General features: G+C 46.7%; 1 protein-coding gene across 2 annotated transcripts in view; it reads right to left on the bottom strand.

Annotated features, from left to right (window-relative positions):
- The window catches only part of DPYD (dihydropyrimidine dehydrogenase), a 521,728-nt gene extending 509,060 nt beyond the window's left edge, over positions 1–12,668 (bottom strand). For both annotated transcript variants that reach the window (XM_037051359.1, XM_037051360.1), the window contains exon 1: positions 12,510–12,668. In XM_037051359.1, coding sequence (XP_036907254.1) covers positions 12,510–12,548 — 39 coding nt within the window. In that variant the 5' untranslated portion in view covers positions 12,549–12,668. The remainder of the gene's footprint in view (positions 1–12,509) is intronic.
- Between the last annotated feature and the right edge of the window lie 11,584 nt (positions 12,669–24,252).

The raw sequence follows: 24,252 nt of genomic DNA, 5'->3' as shown, positions 1-24,252 counted from the left end.
GTGTGCAAACGCGGGGGCACTTGCGTAACTCGCCAGTGTAACTCTGTTCCCCGGAAGTGCTGACTCAAAGATCAGTCACCAGACCCAAATGTTACATCCATCGAAGCCATAGCTGTTCATGGGGTGGGGGTGGGGGGTGGTGGCTATTTTTAAATTGCAAAACTAATATGTATGTAGATTCCTGCTTCATTTCATTTTCAGGCTAGCTGAGACCTGGACCGATGGGTACCTGCTGGACGCTGTAGTACAAATCATAACTACAGACTATGTACCTCCAAGTATTTGTCCGTGTGGCGTAATGGATTCAGAATATCTGAGGAGGCAAGGGGCAAGGGTTAGGCTAATAGAAGTTGATCGTAGATCATACCCTTGTAACGCCATTTTTTAAATCCTCAAGCACGAACGGGCTATCTTGTCCGTGCCATCGTTCCTGTGATAATAGCCCATCACAGCGCTTAATGCAGGTTGAATGCAAAAGAAAAACGTCCTTCAGCCAAGGAGCCCCGTGAATCAAATTTCAGAGCACACGTCCAAACGTGGAGAAATCAGAGGGAAGAAAGAGAGAGTACGTTGCATCCCCAAACCGATTCCAGTCTTGCAGCCTACGCTGCCCATTTCTTTTCCCTGCACAGTCTGGCTTGTCAGGGGTCACAGTGGCCTGGCGAAGGGCAGGGCTGGTCACCTGACACCATGTTGAGAAGTGATTGATGGCCGGTCATCAGCTCTGCCCGCGGCAACCATCTGGACTGTGGACTGAAGCGCTTCGGACCCGGCTCCATTTAGACACGTGACACTCTGGGACGATGTGTGCCTTGCAGAGAAAATTGGGGACTGCACACCACGGGGGAAAATGAGGTCACCTCTGAAGGACTTGCCACTCTTATCCTTCTTTGATTTCTCATTTTCATGTCATGTATTTTAATGCCTGAATCAACAGCCATGTAAAACAGGGCTCATCTGGGTAGGTTTTGGTCTCCAGTTCGCCACCGCCTCTAATCACACTGCTCAACCTTTCTGTGCCCTTGGCTTCCTCATTTCTGATACCGACGCATCTTGGTAAGGCTGGAACCATGCCTACAAGTAAGGCCGAGGCGGGGGAAGCGTGCTCTGAGCAGACAGACCCACGTTCACCCCCCCTCACTGACACCCTGCCGGCTGGGGACTTATATCTGCCTTGCACTTGACCCGTTTCAGCCAGGGCAGCCCTCCTCTGCCTGCCCCTGGATGAAGACACCCAACCCGTTTCATGGCTCCTGAATTATCGGAGATTGGAGTGAAGGCGGGAGGAGATTGTGGCACAGCTTCCACGAATTCCTTTATTATCATTTATGAAGTAAAACCAAAACGACGGCGTAAAGCTAACCATTAAGCCGCATGAAGGTCAGGCGATAACCTGCACACTTTAACTCCAAACCATCACGACCAAGCACTTTTCCCTTTGTCGTAATTTACAGTTATTTATGAATTTGCCTCAAATTCCACTCTGATGACACCAGCTCACGTGGCAGACAGGGTTTTCTGTCTAGCCAGTCTCCAGCCAGTCCCCTGGAATAGAGGAGATACTTAACAATTGTGTATAAAATTGAACCAAGTTATAGTTTTTTGGTAACCTTAGTTTTGCACCAATATGTGTTTAAGTGTATGGGTGGATTCTAAAAGTTTTCTACTTGGCTCTTTAAGAAGCGTCTTTGCCCTCACACAAGGACCGTCCCTGTCTGTGAGGAAAACAGCTTCGCGGTGATACCCACTGACAGGTGCTGGCGTGAATCGTTCTGAACTCATTTGTCCCAAACAGCATCACTAAAAAGAGCTAGGACCATGATGGCATAGTTACGCCTCTGCAAAAATATTACAGTACGTATCCCTAACGACGTCCTGAAACTGTGAATTCGCATGTAATCCAGACCCTCCCTCTCCCAAATGCGAGATGTCTCCACCGTCGAGGTCTCTACTCCCAAACACAGGGCTTAGCAAAAGTAGGTGCACAGTTCAATGAATAATGCGATAATTAATGGATAGTGGCACAAGAATAAAGTCTTTGTTTTGCATACTCCCAACTATACCCCTACTTCTGCCTACCCTTGTATTTCCCCCCTCTCTTTTCTTCTTGCACAAACACCTCTCTTTCTTCTTCGCCATTCGGACCACGATTTGCATTCACTTCTTAGGGCTGCCGTAAAAAATTGCCATAAACTGGTTGGCTTACAGCACCAGGAACTTGCTGTCTCCCACTTCTGGAAGCTGGAAGTCTGACGGTAACGTGTCACCTGGGCCACGCTTCCTCGGAGACCTGGAGGGGTCCACCAGCAATCACGGCCATTCCTGGACTCGCAGACACCTCCCTCCAAACTCTGCCTCTGTGTCTGCCGCGTGGCCGTCTTAGGTACCTTCACAGCGCAGTCCTGGGTGTCCTGCTCCTTGTAACACCTGCCAACCCCTTGGGGCAACACACCACCCTCTGCCCAAACTCAGTGAGAACCTCACGCCCAGTCCTCTGTCCGCCACAACCCTCGCTTCTTCGCAGCAGTCTGAGTGACTTCAAGGCCCCCTGGGTCACCCAGCACCCGCCTCTTTCATAACCACCGCAGCCCAATAATTTTTCCATTCCTCACCACCCCACCCCTCCCCTCCTCTGACCTTGGTTTTAATTGCGGCAACACCTGCAGCAGCTTTACTCCAGACACACACTCTCATCTCCACCTCTTACATGCTCCCCCCTTCCCCAAACCCTCTGGCCTTGGTGAGATCCCCGATTCACTGAGCACACCCCAGCATTCTTGCTCCCCACCTTTCCCTTCCACTCTGACCCCCTCAGAGTGGAGTCCACGGTCCACCACGGGATTTCTTCACAACCCCTTAAGTGCCCTGCCTCTCTATTTTTCTTTTTCTTTCATTGTCCAGGCAAACCTGGACCCAGGGACGCCCATTTTTGCAAGCATTCCAAAAGCAAGCCGCCGCTACGGGTGGCTGGACAACCCACACTCAGGTTCCCGCTCCCACCTTCAATTCTTGACAAATTTCAAACAGAAAACCAACACAGCCGACCGCCAGCCGTACTACACTTTCTCACTTCTTTCATTCTCCCACTTTCCAGAAAGTCTAGTCACCCTTTTCCCCTTTTCTTCAAATCTGCATCCTGTTTTCCTCTTATCCTCAGTGACCCTGCCTCACACTCTTGTTGAGAAAATAAAAACCACCGATGGAAACTCCCTCCTCTTCCTCCCGCCGGGCCCCGAGGCCACACCATCAGCGCTGGTCCCTCTCCCCCAGGGAATCGTTCCGTGCTCCCCACTCTGTCCTCCCCACGGGTGTCTCTTCCCACTAAACCTCCTCCACCCACTCCTCTCCCCTTCCTGCTGCTCCTCTGCACGGGAAATCCTTGCACCCGGGTTGCCCAGTGTTGCATCACTTCCTAAGTTCCTGTTCTCTTCTCAACCCATTCCTGTTGGGCTTCCTTCTCCAAGCCAGCCATTGTCAAGCTCGCCCTTCCACCCGTGTCAACAGACCAGAAAGAACCCCCACGACTCCCAGAAAGAGAACTGAGGATACATATTCCCCTCTGATTCCAGAGAGCCCTGGGCCAGTCTCTTCTCAAAGCCTAAACCCTCGGCCCCTTGTCCGGCTCCCACCTCCCCACCTGGTCTCAGCCCCAGACTTGAAACACCAGCTTTCCTTCAACAACTCCTCAACCTCCAGAAGCTTCTTTCCGGCTGCCCCTTTGACAGCTTTCCTTTGGAATGGAGTACAAATTTCAACCTGAATGCCATCAAATCCAACACTTGGATCTTCCCCACACCTGTTACTTGTTTTTGCTGCTCAGCCTCGAAACTCAGTCCCGCCTCTTAGATTTGCTTTCCCCTCAAAAGCTATGGCAGACTTCTGCTGGTCTTTCAGGTCTGAGGTCAAACGTCGCCTCCACCAGGAAGCCTTCTCAGACTGCCACACAGAGACAAGGCCCTGCCAGTCATCCCGCATCATTTTATTATGGTTTACTTTTACTGAATCCTGTAATACTCTCTGAAATTACCATACATTTGCAATTTTTGCTTTCAGGAAAAAAATTGAAGCATTATTCTTCACAATTACTGCTAAAAACAAGGTAAGTGGTAATAAAGGCAAGGCTTGAATAAAGTTTAGTGTCTCCATTTCTAGGGAGTTCATGCTGCTTTTTAAAACTATTTTAAAACTTAGTAGGAACAGAAGCAGATACTTCTGAGAGGATAAGAAAGCAAATATAAAATTGTATGTGATCAAAGCCATTTGCGGGGGAACCCCCCCTGAATAAGACAGAAGAGGGCTATGTCACTTCAGGGTGGCTGTTTGGGGTGGTGTGACTATATGTTTGGGGTCTTCCTTCCACTTTTGTTTGCATCATTTAAATTTTCTGCAATGATCCCGAAAAGTAATTTAAACATTAAATCAAAGGAATGAAATGAACCCCCCAAAGAGTGTTCGGCTGTGAAGGGTGCTATGCTTGAACCGGAGAGACCCCTGAAGGGAACTGTGTGGCGTTCTTCTCTGCATTATTGGGGAGGTGAAAGGTGTCTCACCCAGCACCCCCTAACACTCGTCCCCGAGGGATATCTGACAGAAGCTCCCCCAAAGCACTGCGGCCACTGGGGAGCCGGGGTCAGAGAAAGGTAACCGGGATTCCCCGTGGGGCTGGAGGGCCGGCCGTTTGCATTCCTATTTCCACAGACAGTTATCAATCAACAAACACAGTGAAGAAATGGTCTTAGTGGGTCCATCTACTTTTTTTTTTTATCTCCGGTTTGAATTCCTAGCTAAAAAGAGTATTATCCCAGAGACACAAACTGAATTTATTCTACACCCGACCACCCTTCCAGAAGGCCAGCCACAAAGAGAAGAAACAAACTTCTCCTGTGTGCACAGAGGAGCTACACACTTTGCTCCTTCCTTTGACTCGAAAAAGAGGCGGCGGCGGCAGGCCAAACCTGGAGAGGTCAAGTCCATGGGACCCTTACAGCTGGTGTAAATGCTTCACTCAGTCCTTCCCAGCACGTGTGGCGGGGAAGCCATCACACCACACTTCCGCATTTCCACAATCTGATCACTCAGCAGGTCGCATTTCCAAACCATTTCACCATCACCCTGCTTTATTACAAACCACCCTTAAAACGCTTGATCAACAGCGAACTCGCTGAGGAATCAGCACACTCTCCCCGGCCGCTGAAAGATTTCCACTGGGTCGGAGAGCAAGGAATTCCACGTGGAGGGCAAAAATCCCCAGGCTCGTCCCCTGCCCCAGAATGTTTATTTTTAATTAAGATGCAGTCAACACGCCTTCGCTTCCTTTGTTTGGCTGAAGATTTCAGGCAGGCTTTACATTAGATGAGCACTTTTAAAGCTTTGGCATACTCCTGGAGTCGGTTTTTAAAATTGTCTAAAGGACTTCACAAACATTTAACAAAACCCCACTTAGACGAGACAGTCCTGGGCTGGGCAAACAAGTTCACAACGGGGGCGGGGGTGGGGGTAACGTGTGGGGAGGGAAGCAAAGGGGCAGGGGGTGGCGGGGATAAAACACGGGTGCGGGGCAGCACTGTCTGTATAAACCCGGCCTGGTGCTGACATATATTCTGTGTGGGTCCCCTGAGAAGTGGCCCTCGGGGCCTCATTAGTTTCGAAGAGATTTTTCTTCAAAGTGGCCCAGTCAGAAGCGCCTCAAGGGGACATTCATAGGACTCATAATATCAATTTCCAAGCCCCTGGGAGGTGAGGACACAGACTTGTCTCTTTAATTATCGCCATCGCGGTGGAAGACAGTGTGGTTGCTGTCGCACAACCAAGCGGAACGTGGTCCCCAAGAAACGACACGGTCGTCACCTAGGACAGAACGCCCGTTACCTCCATCACAGTCAGGAAGGGCGTGCTTCACCTTTTCTCTGGGGGAAAGAGGTGGTCGCCAACTCCCATCTCAGACTTAAAACAAGTTACTTAGGAACAAGTACACTGTAGACAGGGACGCTCAGAAGTCCTGAAAAACGCTTTCTCCGAAGCGAATAGGCTTTGCTCAGAGAGTTATGTTTAGACCAGTTTGTAAAAAAAAAAAATTGAGTTGAGTCTTTTTTAAAAAAATGATTGTGTACACATTTCTTCGGAAAACGGTAACTCCAGACCCCTTCTAAATAGCACTGAGAGCCGAGCAATGATTTTCACCAATGTACTGGTCCTGAGCAAGTCTCAAAACCACTCAGAAAACCACCGAAGAATCTATCCATGGCGAGAAAATGGGAGGGGCAATGGGAGCGATCCTACTAATGGTGTGTTGGGTGTGGACGAGCCTGCGTGGATGAGCCTGAGTGGACGAGCCTGCGTGGACAAGCCTGCGTGGACGAGCCTGTGTCAACTACTGCCTTCAAATCTCCGGCAACATGACACTAGAGGGTGGGCGATACCGAGGGCATTAAAATCATTTTGAAAATAGAAAGGAAAAGCAAAATGAGCGGATCTCTTTGATTTGGCCTGAATCTCAGAAACTGCCCTGTCTCCTTGGCAGTATGGACGACTAGAATTCGGGAAATTGCCTATAACACAAACCCACAACATTTTTGAGTATGTCATGGGCCACCCTCTCAATTCTTTTAACTTCCTTAACTCTCCCCCCCATCACTTATTTAAAGGGACTTTGACTCCACTAGTAAAATTCTTGGAATTGAACAAAATTCTAGGCAAACGATATTTACATAACACGCGTGGTATATGCGACAATACTGAAAGTCAGTATGACGTTTTAAAAGCCTGTGTTTTATGTGACAGATGCTGACTGAGGCATCCCACGTACGTGACTCCAGATAACCCTTACAGCTACTGCATGAAAAGGTCAAGATCAAATGCAACTGACAGAGGAAGAGAAGACAGTCCAGGAAAGGCCGCCTGGGCCACAGTCACACAAAGACGGGGCAGAGCTGGGGTTCGAACCCAGGCCTGTGTCGATGCGACGGCTTTTTAAAACCAAGGAAAGAAGCTTGATGCTGCGAAATACAAAGTAAATAACTTGATACAAAAGCGCCGAGTTCCTAACATTGACACCTATCTGTTCAGTCTCAAAGGAAAGTTCTACATTGAGTCAAACGCAGGTGTTCATTTTCATTCAAAGCAATGGAAGCTGTAACAATTACCAACATACTCCTACTGAGAGTTATCTTGGTGGTGTAATGGACATCTGCAATCGCCCACACCATTGACGTTTGAGGCCAAGACACGTCCTGCCTTGACAAAGGGGATTAAGAGCAAATGAAGAACAGAAGGTAAACGTGTCACATTAGAACATCAAAATCCCTGACTACAGATACATTTATAATCTTAGAACGCCTTGTTAAATATTTTTGAATTAAGGCAGGGTACAGAGTTTTCCCTGTAATTTTGAGGAAGGGCTTTGGACCCACACCAGCCAGGGTGTCACCACAGCCCAGAGGCAGCACAGCGAGCCGGCCTGATCTCCTGCCAGAGATCCAATGTCCCCGCTAGCACAAGGGGCCTCGTCCACACCTAGTCTCTTAATTATTTCCTTATTTCATTGTGTTGAATTGCCCAATTTTTTTCAGTCTCAGGGCCTTTCCTTTCTGTGTTTCTCATCTGTAATTTGAGATCATGCTAATGACTAGAGTTCCCCCCAGGGACCAGAGGTGCTCACCTTCCGGGAAGGGTCTAGCTTTCACTGCTGGTGTTGTTCTCGGGGGCAGGGGGGGGGGGGGAGNAAGATAGGAATGCCTAGAGATTGTGCAATCACCTCTGCATTTTGACTCCAGAGCTCCCTGGCATGTTGATGAATTCCTTACTGGAAATGCTGGATTTCCTTCCAGAACGTAAGAGAGGAGGCTGTTGAATTCTAGTACATTTTTACGATTAAGCAATCAGTCAACACTACCTGCTCCGATTAAGATTAAGCAGATCCAAACCAAAAACTCTCCCCAGTGAGAAGATTCATCATTAGCCATTAATCTCACAGTTTTAATTAAACTAGTAAAACGCGTCATCAGATTTCATGTGTGGGAGGTAGAATTTATATATTATATATTAACTTTATGCAAATGTATACATAAGAATTTATATTTTAATTATATAAAGAATTTATATATATTTATAAAGTTACATAAAATTATGTATAAGTGTATATATTTATAAATGTTTATATATGTATATATCCCTTAAGATGACAAGAATATTACTGGAATAAACTCTCACTTGAACAACAATTAAATAAATTTTAAAAAAAGAAAAATAAATAAATACTGGATATAAGCTTTAAAAAAAAACTCTCCAAATCACACCATCAGACCTATTTCCACGGCCCAGCTAAATTCCTTAGGGAGGAGAAGCACTTTCAGGCAAAACTAAGCTTCCAGGGCAGCTTAAAGGTGGGAGGACGGCTGAAACTCACAATTCAGACTTAAAGTTTAAAAAAGAAAATAAAGGCCGTAGCAAGTCCAGAGAGCATTTCCACAGATCTGTGGTGTCCAGCCAAGAAAAAAAAAAAAAAGAAGATGAAGAAGAAAACAGGAAGGGGTGGTCCCTTGTACATGGAATAAAAAACATGTTGTTTTAAATAAGTGTAAGCAATGCCGGGCTGCTGCAAACTCAACCCCTCATTCTCTCCTTTGGGTCCGCGAGCCTCTTCCGTTCCCTGGGAGCGGACACAGGCATGATTAACGGTGTTCGGAAATCATCTTTGGGCCATCTCTACCAATTTGTAACTCGCGCCTTTTCTTTTGTCAGAATGCTCCTGAAAAATGACTTTCTCCAAGGTATCTCCATTATAGTCCCATTTTCCAAATCTATCATTGTATCTTTTCTCCTTAATTAATAAACAGAAAATTCTCCATGATCTTCTGCAATGAATACAATCCATGGGATAAACCACTCGGAACTATTTCTAGCTGACTCAAAACTCCTTGTGACTTTGTGGACAATGGACTGAAATCCCTTCTCGTTCGGGGTACATTTGAAAGGACTCTGTAGCCCCTACTCATGAACTGAGAAGTGAAGGACGCAGCTTGACGAGTGGGAGTGGGAGTGGGAGTGCGGGAGGCGGCAATGGAGCCTGCTTAGCAACATTCACCAGAAGTCACTGGTATTCGAAGAGGGAAAAGCACCCTGTTTTCTTTGGCTGCACTTCTAGAGTCTGTCCTCAATGATCCACGTCAGGGGGAGAGGGCCAAGACACCGAACACGCGTGAACTCTCCCAAAATCCTTCTGACGTGCTTTCCAACGGGCTGATGTCGTACCAGCTGGCAATTCACACTAAGCCTACACCGCGAGGGCACTGTGGACGTCAGGGAAAGTGCAAAATGCCTTCGAGTGGTATTCTTTGCAACCCACTTTGAAATCTTCCCAGGAATTTGCACTCAAGAGCCATCCTTGACAAAATTCATCTGTATCCAAATAGCCCACAAAAGTCAAATAACTTTTAGGAGTCTAATATACAGGGTCCGGCACCAATAACGCCCCTTTTTTATAATTCTGTAACATAACGATTAGCACACTCAAGCACACCATATGACACTTGAGGTAGAATGTTCTAATAAAAATATAAATTACTACACACCCACGTTATCGCCCTTCCAACCACACTCTGGCAGGCGTGGCTTCTGCCGGGCCCTGTCTTTAGCTACTGTTGGTGAGCTTTAGACCACTATTTCATTTCCATTGATCTTCCTGATCCTTTTCTATCTTTTCACTTTTTAACATGTGTGTCCTTTTTCCTGATGACACAGAGACTGTCTCGACACTTGCTAATTACTTTTCCTTACTTAACAGATTATGCAAATATGAGTTAAGAGAAACTGGGAGACTTGCCTACAGAGACCTTAGACCCAGGCGGGGATCCCAGGCTGTGAACCTCACGAGGGCAAGTTTGGGGAAAGCCAAAACATGACTTCTCCCGCAATTTCTCCCAGGAGTACAGTGACATCAGCTTTTGCGTGCATGAGGTAGGTTTCATTGCTTCCTCTCTGTGACATACTAATGCACCCTCGCCATGCCCCAGAACACTGCGCGTGTGGTGACCTTCTGACTCTTTTTCATGCTGCCAGCCCTTCAAGCCTGAGGTGATATTGGGCTGGGCTAGAAATTGTGGAGTAAGCACAGGAAGCAACTTTTTAGACCTCGGTAAAGTTTTTCTCCAGAAACAAAGAGCTGTCCTGGCTGCTTCACTGAGACCTGAAGTTCTGTGGTGGCTTTGGGGGAGACTGTCATAGTGGGCTGCCACCCAGACCTCCTGTTCTTTCATGCTTACCAAGTGACCATGTTCTCTGTGTCAACCGATCATTTTCTTAAATAAAGAATTCTTTTTAAAAAGATTTATTTATTTTTAGAGAGAGAGGAAGGGAAGGAGAAAGAGAGGGAAACATCAATGTGTGGTTGCCTCTCACAAGCCCTCTACTGGGGACCTGGCCTGCAACCCAGGCAGGTGCCCTGACTGGGAATCGAACTGGCGACCCTTTGGTTCTCAGGCCTGCGCTCAATCCACTGAGCCACACCAGCCAGGGCGCAATATTTTTTTTAATAGATTGCTTGCTTCTCCATGTATGGGAGTCTAAGGCAATGGTCACAGTCAGATCAACCTCTAAACAACGGGTTGGATAATCTTGTTCAAGAAAAGCAAATGTAGTGCAGGTATTTGACTTGGGTGGAAAACTTAGTTTTCATAATTCATTCCAGTTCCTCAAATGAAAGTGAACTGGTGTCACTCCACAGGGTCAACTGAGACATCTAGGCTTGACCTGTTCTTCTGGGCGTAAGGCCTTTTTTTATCGCTGCATTATAGTCTAATGATTAATTTCACGGCCTTTGGTGGTATTCTAGCTTATGAATCATAGGCACCACTTTGAGGGAAAAAACAAGGTGCTGTGTATGATCGAAGGTGTTACTGATTAAAGTGTGCTGCGTATCTGAACTGCAAGAATGCCGGAAAACCTGGGACCCCACTATTTCAGGCTATCAGGAATGTCAGGCACACTTGGAGGTTCAAGGTTACATGGAGGTGAGTGTTTCTAACACGGTCTGGGTTGAAACAACACCCATGCGACATTAAACCAGCCACTTAAGTTTTCCTGGCATCTTTTTCCTTGGTGTAATGTGGTTCAGAACTGATTTCAAAGGCAACTGCAAGAGAGATGGAGAAAGAAATCAGCTCAGTGGATAACATACCATTCTGCCATTCAAAAGCAAAGGCCACCTGCCTTCTGACACTCTGAAGTCTGAAACCAGCAGCGCCTGGCTGCAGCCAGGACTTTGCCATTATTGACTTAGTAGGAAAAAGGGAGAGGGGGTCGCTTAGGTCAAACTAACAAGGACTAAAAGGAATATAATGCAAATCAAGTCTCTTTCACCCTTTGGCAAGCACAGATTAATACTGGGTTAAAGCTATCCCATCCACCCACGTGAAAAAGGGAAGTATCTGCAAGAAAAGCTGCAAGTACATTCACTGGAGAGGCCCAGAAAATAGACTTGGGCTCTTGCTACTAAAATGGATTTTTCCAACTGATGTATGGAGCCTGGAGAAAACACCACCGCTGCCCCGCAAGCGGAACACGGAGTTGTTTCCATCAACAGCAGCGGCAAACGGGGCAGAAGCAGCTACTCTGCAAACAGGTGGTTTTAAAGTTTTACCTAAGCCATCGAAGGCACGGGGAAGAAGAAAATGGCATTTCTAAAACACACACACACGCATGCACAGACACCTCTTATCAGAGGAGGAGACTCATATAAAGAAAAGCCCCCAACAGAACCCAGCAGGAAACTCGGCAGCCGTGTACTTAGCTCAGAAAGGCGGACACGGGTTAGTCTGTCTAACGTCCCTACGTATAATTAAATCCTCGCCGCAGGCATCCAGGTCCAAGGAAGAACTCACACAGAAAACGGTCATTGCAGGTAGGACTGTATAAGCCCCGAAAGAAAGGCGGCGTTTTTACAGGAAGGGAGGGCAAGAGGAAATGAAAACCGTTGAAAGGGGAGAAAAACCACAGTTCCCTCGTGATTTTCATGTTCCCAATTGTTCCGTAAGCAATACTCCGGCTAGCGGGAACCGCAGCGAACCGCTGAGCACACAGCTGTCCTTTATCCACGCACCGCACGGGCAATTACTCTGGCTTCACAAGCCGCAGGTGGGGGCAGCGGACAGGTGTCCCGAATGCAGGTGGGCGCGAAGGCGGGCGGGGGAGCGGGGAGACCGGCGGGAAGCCGGCGCTGCTGCCCCGCTGAGTTCACCCGTCTGCAACTCTGCGCCCCTTCGGCCACGCCACTCAGGACAGGGCAGGTCTCCTGACCCGCCCCACCCCCACCCCGCCTGCAGTGAACCCCTCGTCTCACCCCAAGGTCACCCCCCTGCACTCGCGGGACTCCTCGGCCACCACGCAGACCCCCGCGGGGGCAGGCTCCCGCGTCGCCCGCTCCTCCCGGGCGCTGCGGTGGGCGCGTGCCTCCCGGCCCCCCCACCAGGGAGGGTCCCCCTTCGGACCCTCGGGAGGCAGGCGTGCAGCTGTACCTCGATGTCCGGCGCGTCCTTGCTGAGCACTGGGGCCATGGCAGTGGCTGAGGTCCGGTCCCCTGAAGACAGACCCTCGGTGAGACCCGGGACCCCGACGTGACAGCTTGCAGAAGCGCGAGTGGAATGAGGAAACCCAAGACCGGAGGCGCGGGGGCGGGGCGACCTTGACGCCCACGGGCGGGGGCGTGGCGGGGGCGCGGGACACGCCCCCGAGCGGGGCGCACGCTGGGGACACGCCCCTGGGCGGGACGAACAATTGCTTCCACCGTGCACTTCTGGGACACGCCCCGGGGGGCGGGGCTTCGGGCTCCGCCTGGTGACCCGGCTACGGCTCGGCTCTAGGTTCGTGGCTCGCTGGGACCTTTCCCAGCCCCCTGGTCCCCAGACCCCGCCCGTCCGCTTGCTTTTATTCCACGGGCGGAAGGAAGGGCGGGAGTGGGAGCTTTCTCGGAAATGGCCTTCGCTCTGGACACAGTTAGAGTCTGAGCTAGGTAGGCGGGGCCAGAGGTGCCAAAACCCACGGGATTAAAGGTTAAAACAGTGGGCGCTGTAAGTGACAAGCCGCGCCCTTTCCTTCCTTCTGCACGACCCCCGCGAGGTGCTCAAACATTGCATTGCAGGAACTCTTCAGGGTGCCTTCATCCGCCCAGCAAAGAGGCGGGCAGAGCCCTGGATCTGGTGGAGAAGGCTAGGGCGGTGTTCTGGGAGATAACCACCCCTGGAGACAGTTCTTGGGCGAGGCAGCCACGGGGCCCAGCGAACCACAAGCAACTATCTTGGCCAGAGGCCAGGTGGTAGTAAGTGCTGGAATAAGGCGCCACGAAATGAGGTGGTATTTTTTTTTGCAAAACAGTTCATTCTTGTGCCTCGTGGGGGCGGGGGGGGAGAATTTTTCTATAATGTTAAGATCTTTTGAAGAGTTGGGCTTTCGGTTGGGTTCTAGGACTTGCTTGGGCTAGGGGAGTAGTTTCATTTAGAGGCAGCCTCAGTCCGGAAAACATTCACCTGGTCTTTGAGGACACCTATACTCCATACCTCTCTTTTCTCACCTGCACGTAGACCTAGGCATCTTGACCTCTGAATAACCTGCCACGCCTTCTCCACTCTCCCCAAGGCCACTCCTGCCACGACTGATTATGTTCCAACCACCAAGTAATCTGCATTCCCATCCGCCAACCGCCCTTCTCTCTGGGCTTGTCCCCTACGTGCAGGACTCTTTGCATGCGCTCACCCTTCAGTTCTCGGAGAAGCCTTCCCTGACCATCACACCATCGCGAAGACCTACTTGTCTTAGCTACTCTTTTTCATAACACCCTATTTCGAGTTCACAGCCCTGTCTGATTTGACTTGCATATTCATTTGAGGGGGACTTGCTTGATATTCTTCTTCCATTTAGAGCGTAAGCTCCAGGAAGAGAAAGGGCCCAGTCTAGCTTGGATGTCTGGCAGCTGTTCCGCTCCTAGTCCAGGATTGAAACATGAGAGACCCAGACTGCTTGGTGGGTGAATGAACACAGGAGATCTTGAAGTCACGGTGTGCACCAGGGCTGTTCATTTTAGAAACTTCTGTTACTCTTTACCAAGTACATCAAGTAAATCACAAAAATCTATCAGTGACTTTCTAGTTAACTGTGCATTGCCTCCACAGTCATCTATGTCCTTTTGGAGATCATATATATGTGTATATGCATGCATGTGTGTGTAAAAATATGTAACCTATATGCATATACATACTATATATATATATATATATATATTATATATATAATTTGATTATATGTGTGTCCTCCAATTTAACCAGAGGGCTTCAATGTTCATTTCCTAACCTCCAGAGATAGGGACTCAAGGGCTCTTTCAGGCTACAGTCACCTGAGAATCTTATCAGTTAGCAATTCACACTTTCGCTGTTTTATTTGTTTTATGGGTACAAGTGTCCAAGTCACACGAGAGCCAGACTTCACGTCTGCATCCATGGTTTCTGTGATTGTTTTCTCCTAAATTCAGAGAGGGTAAGCCCCAAAGAGGCTGCCTTTACGAAGGTACGAGCTTCTTCAGCGACACTCAGTAATCAAATAGACCATTCAAAGGCTGTTTTACCCTCCCCCCAACTTCACCAAACAGATGTATCCTGTTGTGAGATATTTAATTAAGGCATCTAATCACGTTGCTCACATGCCACACCTCCACTGTGTGTTCAGTGATTGAATCTAATAATGTTTTAAATCCACTGAAATTCCACATGAATCACAGTTGTACCTGTAAAGGATCCAAGCTGTTTAAAGCTTGCTGCAAATGCATTCACACCACACTTCTAAAAGTTGTAAATTATGATGGCATTTTTCAAGCTGTCCCTCCATCTGGAGGCGCAGTCAAATATCAGGTGTTCCACATTAATTTTTTTGCAGGCTTTGGAGAGACAGCTCATTTCATAGGGTACAAATTACCCCACTGCATTTCAGCTGAATAGTTTACATTACACAAATTATTATGGATTATTATTATTAGTTTATTATTACCATAGTTAGAAGGAAGGCTTATAAGGCATCCTTCATTCCTGGAAAGGTATTCAGACCACAAATTTAGAAACAATCAAAATTCAGATTTCCGTATGTTTTTATTGCCCTCCTGTAGTCTAACATGAAGCAATATTTTTGAGACACTGTTTGAAAGATGACTTTACTCCAAAATGTCAGAAATTTTTATTGATCCTGTTACTTATCTTTTTATCTGATTTCCTAAGGCCAGACTGACTCCTCTCCAAATAATGGAGATAATAATTACTAGAAATCAGCTGGGTCCAAATATTTCTAGTATTCCTAGTCAGAAAGGTCATTATGTATATGTTAGTTCTATTGTATGGGTAAACTTGGTATAATTGATTCAACTACAGATACCACATGTCTTGCATAAGCATGTCCCCCACATATGTGGGTGTGACATATATGCATATATATTATGTAGTGCCAGAAAAAACACAGATGAGTAAGATAAGACAGAGAAACTAAGAATCCCTACCAGAAATTTAGTCAGCCATTATTTGTAGAACGCTGCGGTTTCAGGCACTGGGACAGGCAGTGGCGCTACCTCGGTGTGCCCTAACAACGTCACCTTTGTGTCAGGAACCGTGAACCACTGTCTCAAACACATGCACGGTCACAGCATGATTTTGACCAAGTGGTTTCACTGAGTGGGGTTATGTTGGTAGTTAAATGGCAAGAGGGTTGTGATAGTATTTTGTAAGTTGCAAAATGTCCTGTATGATTAGTTAAATATTAAACATTTCAAGATATGTGTCCTGGCTGGTGTAGTTGAGTGGATTGAGCACGGGCCTGCGAACAACCCAACCAGACAATCGCGGTTCGATTCCCCGTCGGGGCACAAGCCTGGGTTGTAGGCCAGTTGCCAGCAGGGGACGCACGAGAGGCAACCATACATTGATATTTCTCTCCCTCTCTCCTTCCCTTCCCCTCTTAAGATAAAAAAATAAAATCTTAAAAAACATTTAAAGATCTGTTCTCCAGTGTTCATATGCGGAAAAACACCATTGATGTATGATTAACATAAACGATTTGGGGTGACCTGCCGTGTGAGGAGGGGGTTGATAGATTCATGAGTTAAGAAGATGAACATTCGTGAAGCAATCGCACAGAAGTGGCATATTTACTGTGAACGACAAGATCAAGGACGAATGGAGACCTGCTAGAGCCAGGGGCCTGGGCGATCAATCAGGGCAGGACTCCTTCCAGGAGTGGCCTGCTGCTGAGACCTGAAGGGCAACAGGAGAGGGGAGGGGGGGGAGGGAAAAGAGAGAGGCTCAGCAAGGTGAATGACTTATTTATTTATTAAGGGATTAAGAAAAGAAAAACATAGACAGCAGCACAATGATGACTAGAGGGAGGGGCAGTGGGGGAGGCAGCAGAGGGTGAAGTGGGGATGTGGAGACCGAAGGAGACTGGACTTCGGGTGACCGGCACTCAACACAACCTACAGGAGATGGAGTCAGTCGGCCAAAGAGTTCGTTTGTTTTTTTTTCCTGTGAGATGGCTGTAGTAGGCCTCGGCTCTCTCTAACTTCATGTGAAACGATTTCGTTAGATTGTACCGTGACAGCTGTCATATCGGCGTGCATTTAAAAAATAACTTCTCAAGCCCTGGCTGGTGTAGCTCAGTGGATTGAGCACGGGCCTGCGAACCACACGATCGCGGTTCGATTCCCAGTCAGGGCACATGCCTGGGTTGCAGGCCAGTTCCCAGCAGGGGACTCATGAGAGGCAACCATACATTGATATTTCTCTCCTTCCCTCCTTCCCTCTAAAGCTAAATAAATAAATAAATAAAATCTTTAAAAAAATAACTTCTCAAAATTGGAGAATTTTTGTGCAGCCATTTTGATATTGAAGATGAAAGAAAATGCACAATTTTCAGCATCTTTATCTTCAGACGCTTTATTATTTCCAGAAAGGTAGAAACACAACTGAAACACACACACAGCACAAAAGATGTGTGCCGTGTGTGGAGAAGGTGCTGTGACTGATGGAACGTGTCAGAAGTGGTTTGTGAAGTTTTGTGCTGGAGATTTCTCGCCGGACGATGCTCCACGGTCCGGTAGGCCAGCTGACACTGGTAGCAAGACATAAATTGAAAACAATCAAGACACTAATTGAGAACAATCAACGCTCTCCCACATGGAAGAGAGCCAACATACTCACCATAAAGTTATTGGTGAAAATGAAAAGTGTGCCTTTTAGTCCAGGGAAAAAAGTTTGGCCAACCCAATATAATAGAACTGTACTCCTGAAACCTGTATTGTCTTATTAACCAATGCCATCCTCAGTGAACTCAACAAGGAGAAGAGAGGATGGGGGAGGGGAAGGAGAGAGAAGGAGAACATCAAAAGCACTCCAGGCAAGTAACCTGCACACAGGCTCCACAGCCAGAGGGGCGGGGTAGGGGGAAGAAGGCTGTGAGGGCTGGAGCTCCAGCAGCTGGCAGAGTGACCAGAGGGAGACTGCGGGGGCAAGCAGTCCATGCGGTGTTTTAGTCTTCGTTGAGGAAGTTGAAGTTTACCTGTAAGACATGGGAAGCCAGGGGCGCTCTTTAAAGCAGAGCCGTGACGTGACCCAGCGTGAAGTTTGCGGTGTTACTGCCGTTGCAGTGTTTGTGTAATTGCACACTCGAGCACTCTCCTGTGTGAACACCCACAGAGGCAAGTCCGTTGCGGGTTCGGGCTCAGTCCTCTCCTCCAGATGTTAGCCTGGGTGGCCATTGCCACTGTCATGAGAATCCCCCCCAAAATGACTTTCCTACCATACACCATTGCCATGGTTATTTAGCTTTTTTTATGCTTGTGAAGCAGAGTTCTGTGTTTTTTAAATCAGAATCTGGAAAAAACCCTACACCTCAGAAGGATTTCTGTCTCTCAATTCATGGCTATTTCTGGTTGCCAATATAAAACGCTAATGATCCGTTTTCAATCATCTGACTAATGGGCGACACTCTGTTTTTGCTGTGTCCTGTGTTTCCCCAACCGCCACCTCCCCTAGACTGTGACATCCTAGGCCGGTTTGAGTGGGTCTCGTCCTTTTATCCTCTTGCCTGACACAGTGCCAACTAATAGTAGGTGTATCACTATTTATGAAAAAGTATTCATTATGTCTGTCTCTAAACATGACAAGGGTGTGGAAAGCCTAAGGGGAAGGATTTTTAGTAATATGTGAGTAAAGGGCATTAATGGGCAATTCATTCACACAAAAAGAAATACAAATGATTGATAAGGAAGCAAAATTGTATCAACTCAATTTATAATTAAAATAAAATACCAATTAAATGATTAAAAGATATTATTTTCATCTATCCGACTGGCAAAAATGTTTAAGGAGTGATTAAGAAAAAGGAAAATTAACAGATTCATAACATTCTGTTACGGGTAAGAAAAACTTGGTACAAGTACGTAGGTGGAGTAGATTAGCAATACACAGTCAAACTTTATAAATGTGCATTTTCTTTGACCCAACAGCTTCATTTCTGAGAGTTTCACCTTAAGAAAACAATTACACATGTGTGCAAAGCTGACCTAAAAATATGGTTCATTCCAAAGCCGCTTATACAATAATAAAAGTCACAATACCAATGCCATACAGTGGGTGACTGGTCAATACATGAATTGATACAACTCAATTTTACAATCTTTAGAAATAAGGTTGTAGAATATTAACAGGAAAAAAATATTGAAAATATGCTGCAGAATATACAGTAGTTCCCCTTTAGTGATCATTTTAGGTCTCAGTTACCGGGGGTCAACCATAGTCTGAAAACTCTAAATGGAAAATGGCAGAAATAAACAGTCCAGACGCTTTAACTTGCAAACCTGCGCCGTTCTGCGCAGCGTGATGAAGTCTCGCGAGTCCCGCTCCTTCTGCGGGGACGAGATTCGACCCTCAGGCTGCACCCCGCGCTGTGACCCTGCTCCCCTGTGAGTCCCTTAGCGGCCGTCTGGCCAATGGGACCCACTGTCCCGGTGTCGGGGGCCCTGGTCTTGCTGAAGGGCGGCCCACAGCCGGGTGCAGTGACGCTGGTGTCCCCGATGCGCCGGGAAGCTGGGAAGCGCTTCGTTGGAGTGAGCAGGTGAGCGCAGGCAGGGAGGCAGTTTGAGAGAGGCCCAGCCCGCTGACCTGACCTTCATTACGGTACATTGTTATACTTGTGCTATTGTATTATCGTTATTGTTAGTCCCTCACTGTGCCTGAATTATATAAATTGAACTTTATCATAGGTATGCATGTACAGGAAAAAAAAACCATCGTATCTACAGAGCTTGGTGCTATCTGTGGTTCAGGAACCCACTGGGGGGTCTTGACCCCGTCCCCTGAGGATGAGAGGAGAATTATGTGTCAAAGAACATGAGAGATTATGGAGTCCAAATACATGGACACGTGACATATGTGGGAGTTAGTTGTAATAAAAAGTGAAAGTCACTAAAAAACGTCATTATGAGAAAATACACAAACACACATGACGTTTTATAAATTTGCAAGTGTGTGCCTCTGTTCCCACCCTTGGTTTTCCTACCCGGTGCTTGGCCCATGTTAGGCATTCTGTGATTTTTTGATGAAGTGTTTTAGATGAAAAACTATACCAGAATTGTCTATACATTTTGCAGTTCAGTCTATGAAGATAATTAATAATATCCTATTCCTCCATGAACGCCTTTTGAGTTATAGAAACGGGCAAATAGAATTATTAATAATCGTGGTCCTGGGTACATTTTCAAGTTCCAGAGAACGGCAGAATAGTAAAAAGTACTTGAGCTCGACCTGACGAGACAAAATAATCTGAGCGCGTGAATATGTCCTCACACAGGACGATGGTTTGAGTGTGCTGACTTACGTCGTCCATGAAGCAGTGGGCACGCCTGTCTGGTGCCATGAGTCAGTCGCAGCTTCCCAGATGGCTCAGCAGAAGGAAGCCCTTCCAGGGCCCCAGAAAGAATGTGGGACCCCCTCTCCCCTGCTTCCCACTCTTCTTGTTCCCGCTGGTCCATCCAGGTCTGCTTTTCTGCTTGCCGTCCCCTCTGCCTGCAGCGATAATCCCACTGCGAGGCCCTCATCAGCCTCAAGCATTCAGAGAAAAGGCTACCTTTTCAGTAAGGTCTTCTCTGGGCACCATATTTAAATTTTGGCTCCCACTGATCACCTTCATGACCCTCCCTCCCTGCTTTCTGGTTCTCCGTAGCACCTACTGCAAACTGATACCCTGTTCGCTTTAATTACATGTCTGTTCGGCACCTACCTTCCCCACCGCCCTGGGACTTGCACTCGGTCCTTTTGCTCACCCCTGTACCCCAGTGTCTGGCCCACTGTGTACTTGCCGCCCATATTTTACACAATGGCCTAAACCAGCTCATATGTTCTCATCCCTTATCATTTTGTATACTTCGGTATTAGCATTTCGTATTGAATATTGTATGTTTACATGTCTTTCTCCTCCACTGGAGGGAGTGGTTCAAGGCAAGGACTGTGTCTCATTCATCTTCAAATCCTCCGCTCTCACAGTGCCTGGAACACAGCAGCTATACTGAAATGTGTGTTGATTGAATGAGCAGGTGGGTGAAAAGTCAGCCTATTTGTGTGCTTTCCCGGCAGGACTTGCCCACGAGCATCTTGAGATGCTGGGATTAAAAATTCATCATGTGCGCGAATCAGAAAACCCAAAGCTAGATGCTGGTGCCAAAACACAAAACACAGGCCTCCGCAACTCTCTCAGCCATATTTGATAAGTATGATCATTCGCGTCAAGTACCTAGAATATTTTCAGGAAACCTGAAAATATTTTCCATTGCCTGATTTTGTGTCTTAAACACATGGAGTTTCATTAGTTTTGTTTTCTCAAGTGCTCTGAGCAGTCTCTTCCAAATTAGTTGGAAATGTTAGCCAATGATGTATTTTTTAAAAGAAAATATATGCATTAAGTGTATAAAGTGCAAGGGAACACTATTTGGTAGTGTTTCCCTCCCCAGACACACAACTATGTCTCTCAGGGGAGTTACTATTCCTGAAGGATTTTCACGTTTTCAGAGGGGCTAATTTACATATTACATAGGTGTGCTGTGTGTGGTGTGTACACATGTGTGTGTATACGCGTATATATTTTTCATCACAGAAGTCATGCACTAAGCTATTTTATTTTTGCTTTAATTGAAAGAACTTCTTTTAGATTTTCCCCCTTTTTTTTTGAGGAGGTGTGTGCAGGGCGGAGGGAGGGGACACTGACCAGCGTGACCCAGGTAGCAGAAACACATTTTCCGATGCCCTCTTTGTAAATGTCCAAATGGATTTCAAAACTAAGTGAACCAAAGTGCTTTTTAGTGCATCCCATAATGTATTCCAACCATCTGTATCACACACCCACACAGAGGTTTTTTCTTAAGGCCTCTGTGATTTTTTCTTTGTCCCCCTCAGCGCCGCCCTTAGGATATGACACCATTAACCCCTCTCAGGGTTGACTTCAGCCCCCTAATGGATATAATACATCTTTCAGTCAAGAAACATTTTTCACACCACTCTTTGCAGTTTGCAGATTAAAAAACACGGGAGCAAGAGCATTCTTTTGGCATCGTGCTTTCTACTTCAAGGCCAGCGAGTGTGTCTTTCTGAGAGATGATGCGGAAGCGGCCGGGGCCTGGAAGCCACTATTGTTACAGAGAAAGATTTTCCTGGACCACGCGTGTGGTTGCTGGGTAATGAATGACCAGGGTATGGGGAGCGAGGCACCGCCCCGTCTGCGCGGGCCTCGTCACCATTGATTACTGCCCTGTGTCCTGCGCCGAGCCATGCATGCTTAATCACTCACTTCACTTAGAGCCAATAACCCCTCCCCCAGCTTTATCGACCATCCACTGTGTGCCTAAGTCATCGCACATAATTTCTAATCTCACCGGCCCGGGAATCTGCATCTCTAGATCAAGACTGATACTTTCGTGTTTTATTGGGATTTCTCATAACTAGTTTTTTGGTAGGCGTTGTTAAAACGATGCCAGAAATCTGTGCGACTTCGCTTTAAATGCATTGGACATGATGAAGTGCAGTTTTCGTTCTCTTCTTGGAGAGAGATACTAACTTTCCAAGTTCCTACCTTGCTAAGCAGTGCATTCGACTTCGTAGTAATTATCATAGTGTAAGCAAGGCAGGCTTTGTAGGTTAACTGAATGTTTCCACAAGACTGACAGCTGATTCTTGCCCAAGCCTCCTTTCTTATTACCATTCTGCCTTGAAATAGAGAGGTAGTAGCCTGTGTCCCCCTACAGAAATCTATCTGTCATCTAGTCTATACTATTCTATTCTGTCTTTGACCTACACTAATACCAAGATTTGGGGAATGATAATTACCTCTGAGGGGGAACCCAAAAGTACCAGAATTACCCTCTGGAGGGTGGGCCCCTTGTGGTACAGGCTTTCTCCTGTGAGACGAGTGTTCTAGGAACCCATCGGGATCAGTGGGCCAGCTGGTGGTGTTGTGAGAGGCTGCGTTTGACTTCAGTGGGTTTTTTGTTTGTTTGTTTGTTTTTGAAGATTCTTTCAACACATTGGCCCATTTCATGAGGGGTGACTTACAAGCGTGCTTGCCCACTCCACACTGTTTTCAGCAGTTTTTTTTATCAAAAATGGCATGACCCCTGTGTCCCCCTCCCTACTCACCCAATCGCTGAGTGACTTTTGTTTTCCCAGATAAGAGGCCTCAAAGGGAAACACTTTGCCAATTTAGAAGAGGTGAAACAAAAAACGTCAGAAGCCCCAAAAGGCATCAAAATCAATGAGTTCAAAACTGTTTCTGAGCAGTGGAAAAAGCATCTTGCATGCGATGGAGAGAACTTTGAAGGTGGCTAAAGTTTAAATATGTAAGAATAGCCCTGGCTGGTGCAGCTCAGTGGATTGAGCATGGGCCTGCGAACTAAAGGATGGCGGTTCAATTCCCAGTCAGGGCACATGCCAGGGTGGCAGGTCAGGCGCCCAGTAGGGGGCACAGGAGAAGCAACCACACATTGATTGAAATGGATATTTCTCTCCCTCTCTCCTTCCCTTCCCCTCTAATAAAAAAAATAAAATAAAATCTTAATAAATAAATATGTAAGAATAAATACACAATTTTGAATAAATAAGTTCTGGGTTTGGGAGAGACCTCCTTTGTATATCACTGCTTTTCTGTGCTACAATAAGACAGAAACAGTATGTATAGACTGTGTAAAAATTGCATGTATAACTCTCTATATAATCTCTACTTAAGTAAGCATATATGTGTGTGTGCCACGCATATAGCAAAAGCCCATGCCTAGGTGGCTGAGCTCAATCTCAGAGTTCACACAAATGTCGTATATTATGTACCCTGTCCTTCTCTCTCACATTCTTTGAACTATGCTAAATTTCTAAACATATAACGCAAATTTCTAAATCATTTCCAGGATGCATTGATACAAGAAGCTACTTACACTTTAAATAGACTAGTCTGAGAATGTAAACATTTGGCCAAAGTGACAAAAATAGAACAAGACTAGTCACTTGAAACCATGCAATCTAGAGGTGACAAGGCCAGCTAAGTTTGCATACATGATTCTATTTAAAGAGGTTTTTTGAAGTATGAACAGTGAGCAGTTGTTTTCTATTTTGACGTTTGATCAAGAAATCAGTTTAACAAGTTTGGAGAGGGTTTAATTGAGTGTAAGAAAAATACCTCTCTGTGAAAATGATCAAACATGGACGTGGACTTCGGAGGAAGACACGAAGTCCTCACACCTGGGTGTCGGCGCAAAGTCGGTGAACAGCCGTGTGCCCCTGCCTGGGAAGGGCCAGCGACTGGCTGACTCCTCAAGTGGCCTTTTCTGGTTTCTCTTCTCTGGACCTCCTAACGCTTCCCTTCCCTGTCTGCAAGCTTTCCCTGCTATTCACAACAATACACACCTTAGGCAGTAACCCTTTCTGGCTTGTACTTTTATTTTTTCATTTTTTAAACATTTTAGTTCTTGATTTGAGAGGGAGAAAGACATTTCTCGGTTGCTTCTCCTGTGCACCCTGGCTAGCTAGGGATTGAGCCCACCACCTTGGCGTAGCCGGGCAGTACTGTAACCAACTGAGCCCCCCCGCCAGGACATGGCTTTGATTTTTAAACACATCTGATTAGAAGATTACTAATTGCACTTTCGATTTTACATTCTGTTGTCACACAATGCCACCAGGCATGGGTCCGCTGTTT

The sequence above is a fragment of the Sturnira hondurensis genome, unplaced genomic scaffold (assembly GCF_014824575.4).
Source record: "Sturnira hondurensis isolate 20B ecotype Veracruz unplaced genomic scaffold, ASM1482457v3 Scaffold0007217, whole genome shotgun sequence".
Classification (NCBI taxonomy): Eukaryota; Metazoa; Chordata; class Mammalia; order Chiroptera; family Phyllostomidae; genus Sturnira; species Sturnira hondurensis.
This window is presented reverse-complemented; position numbering and strand designations above follow the sequence as displayed.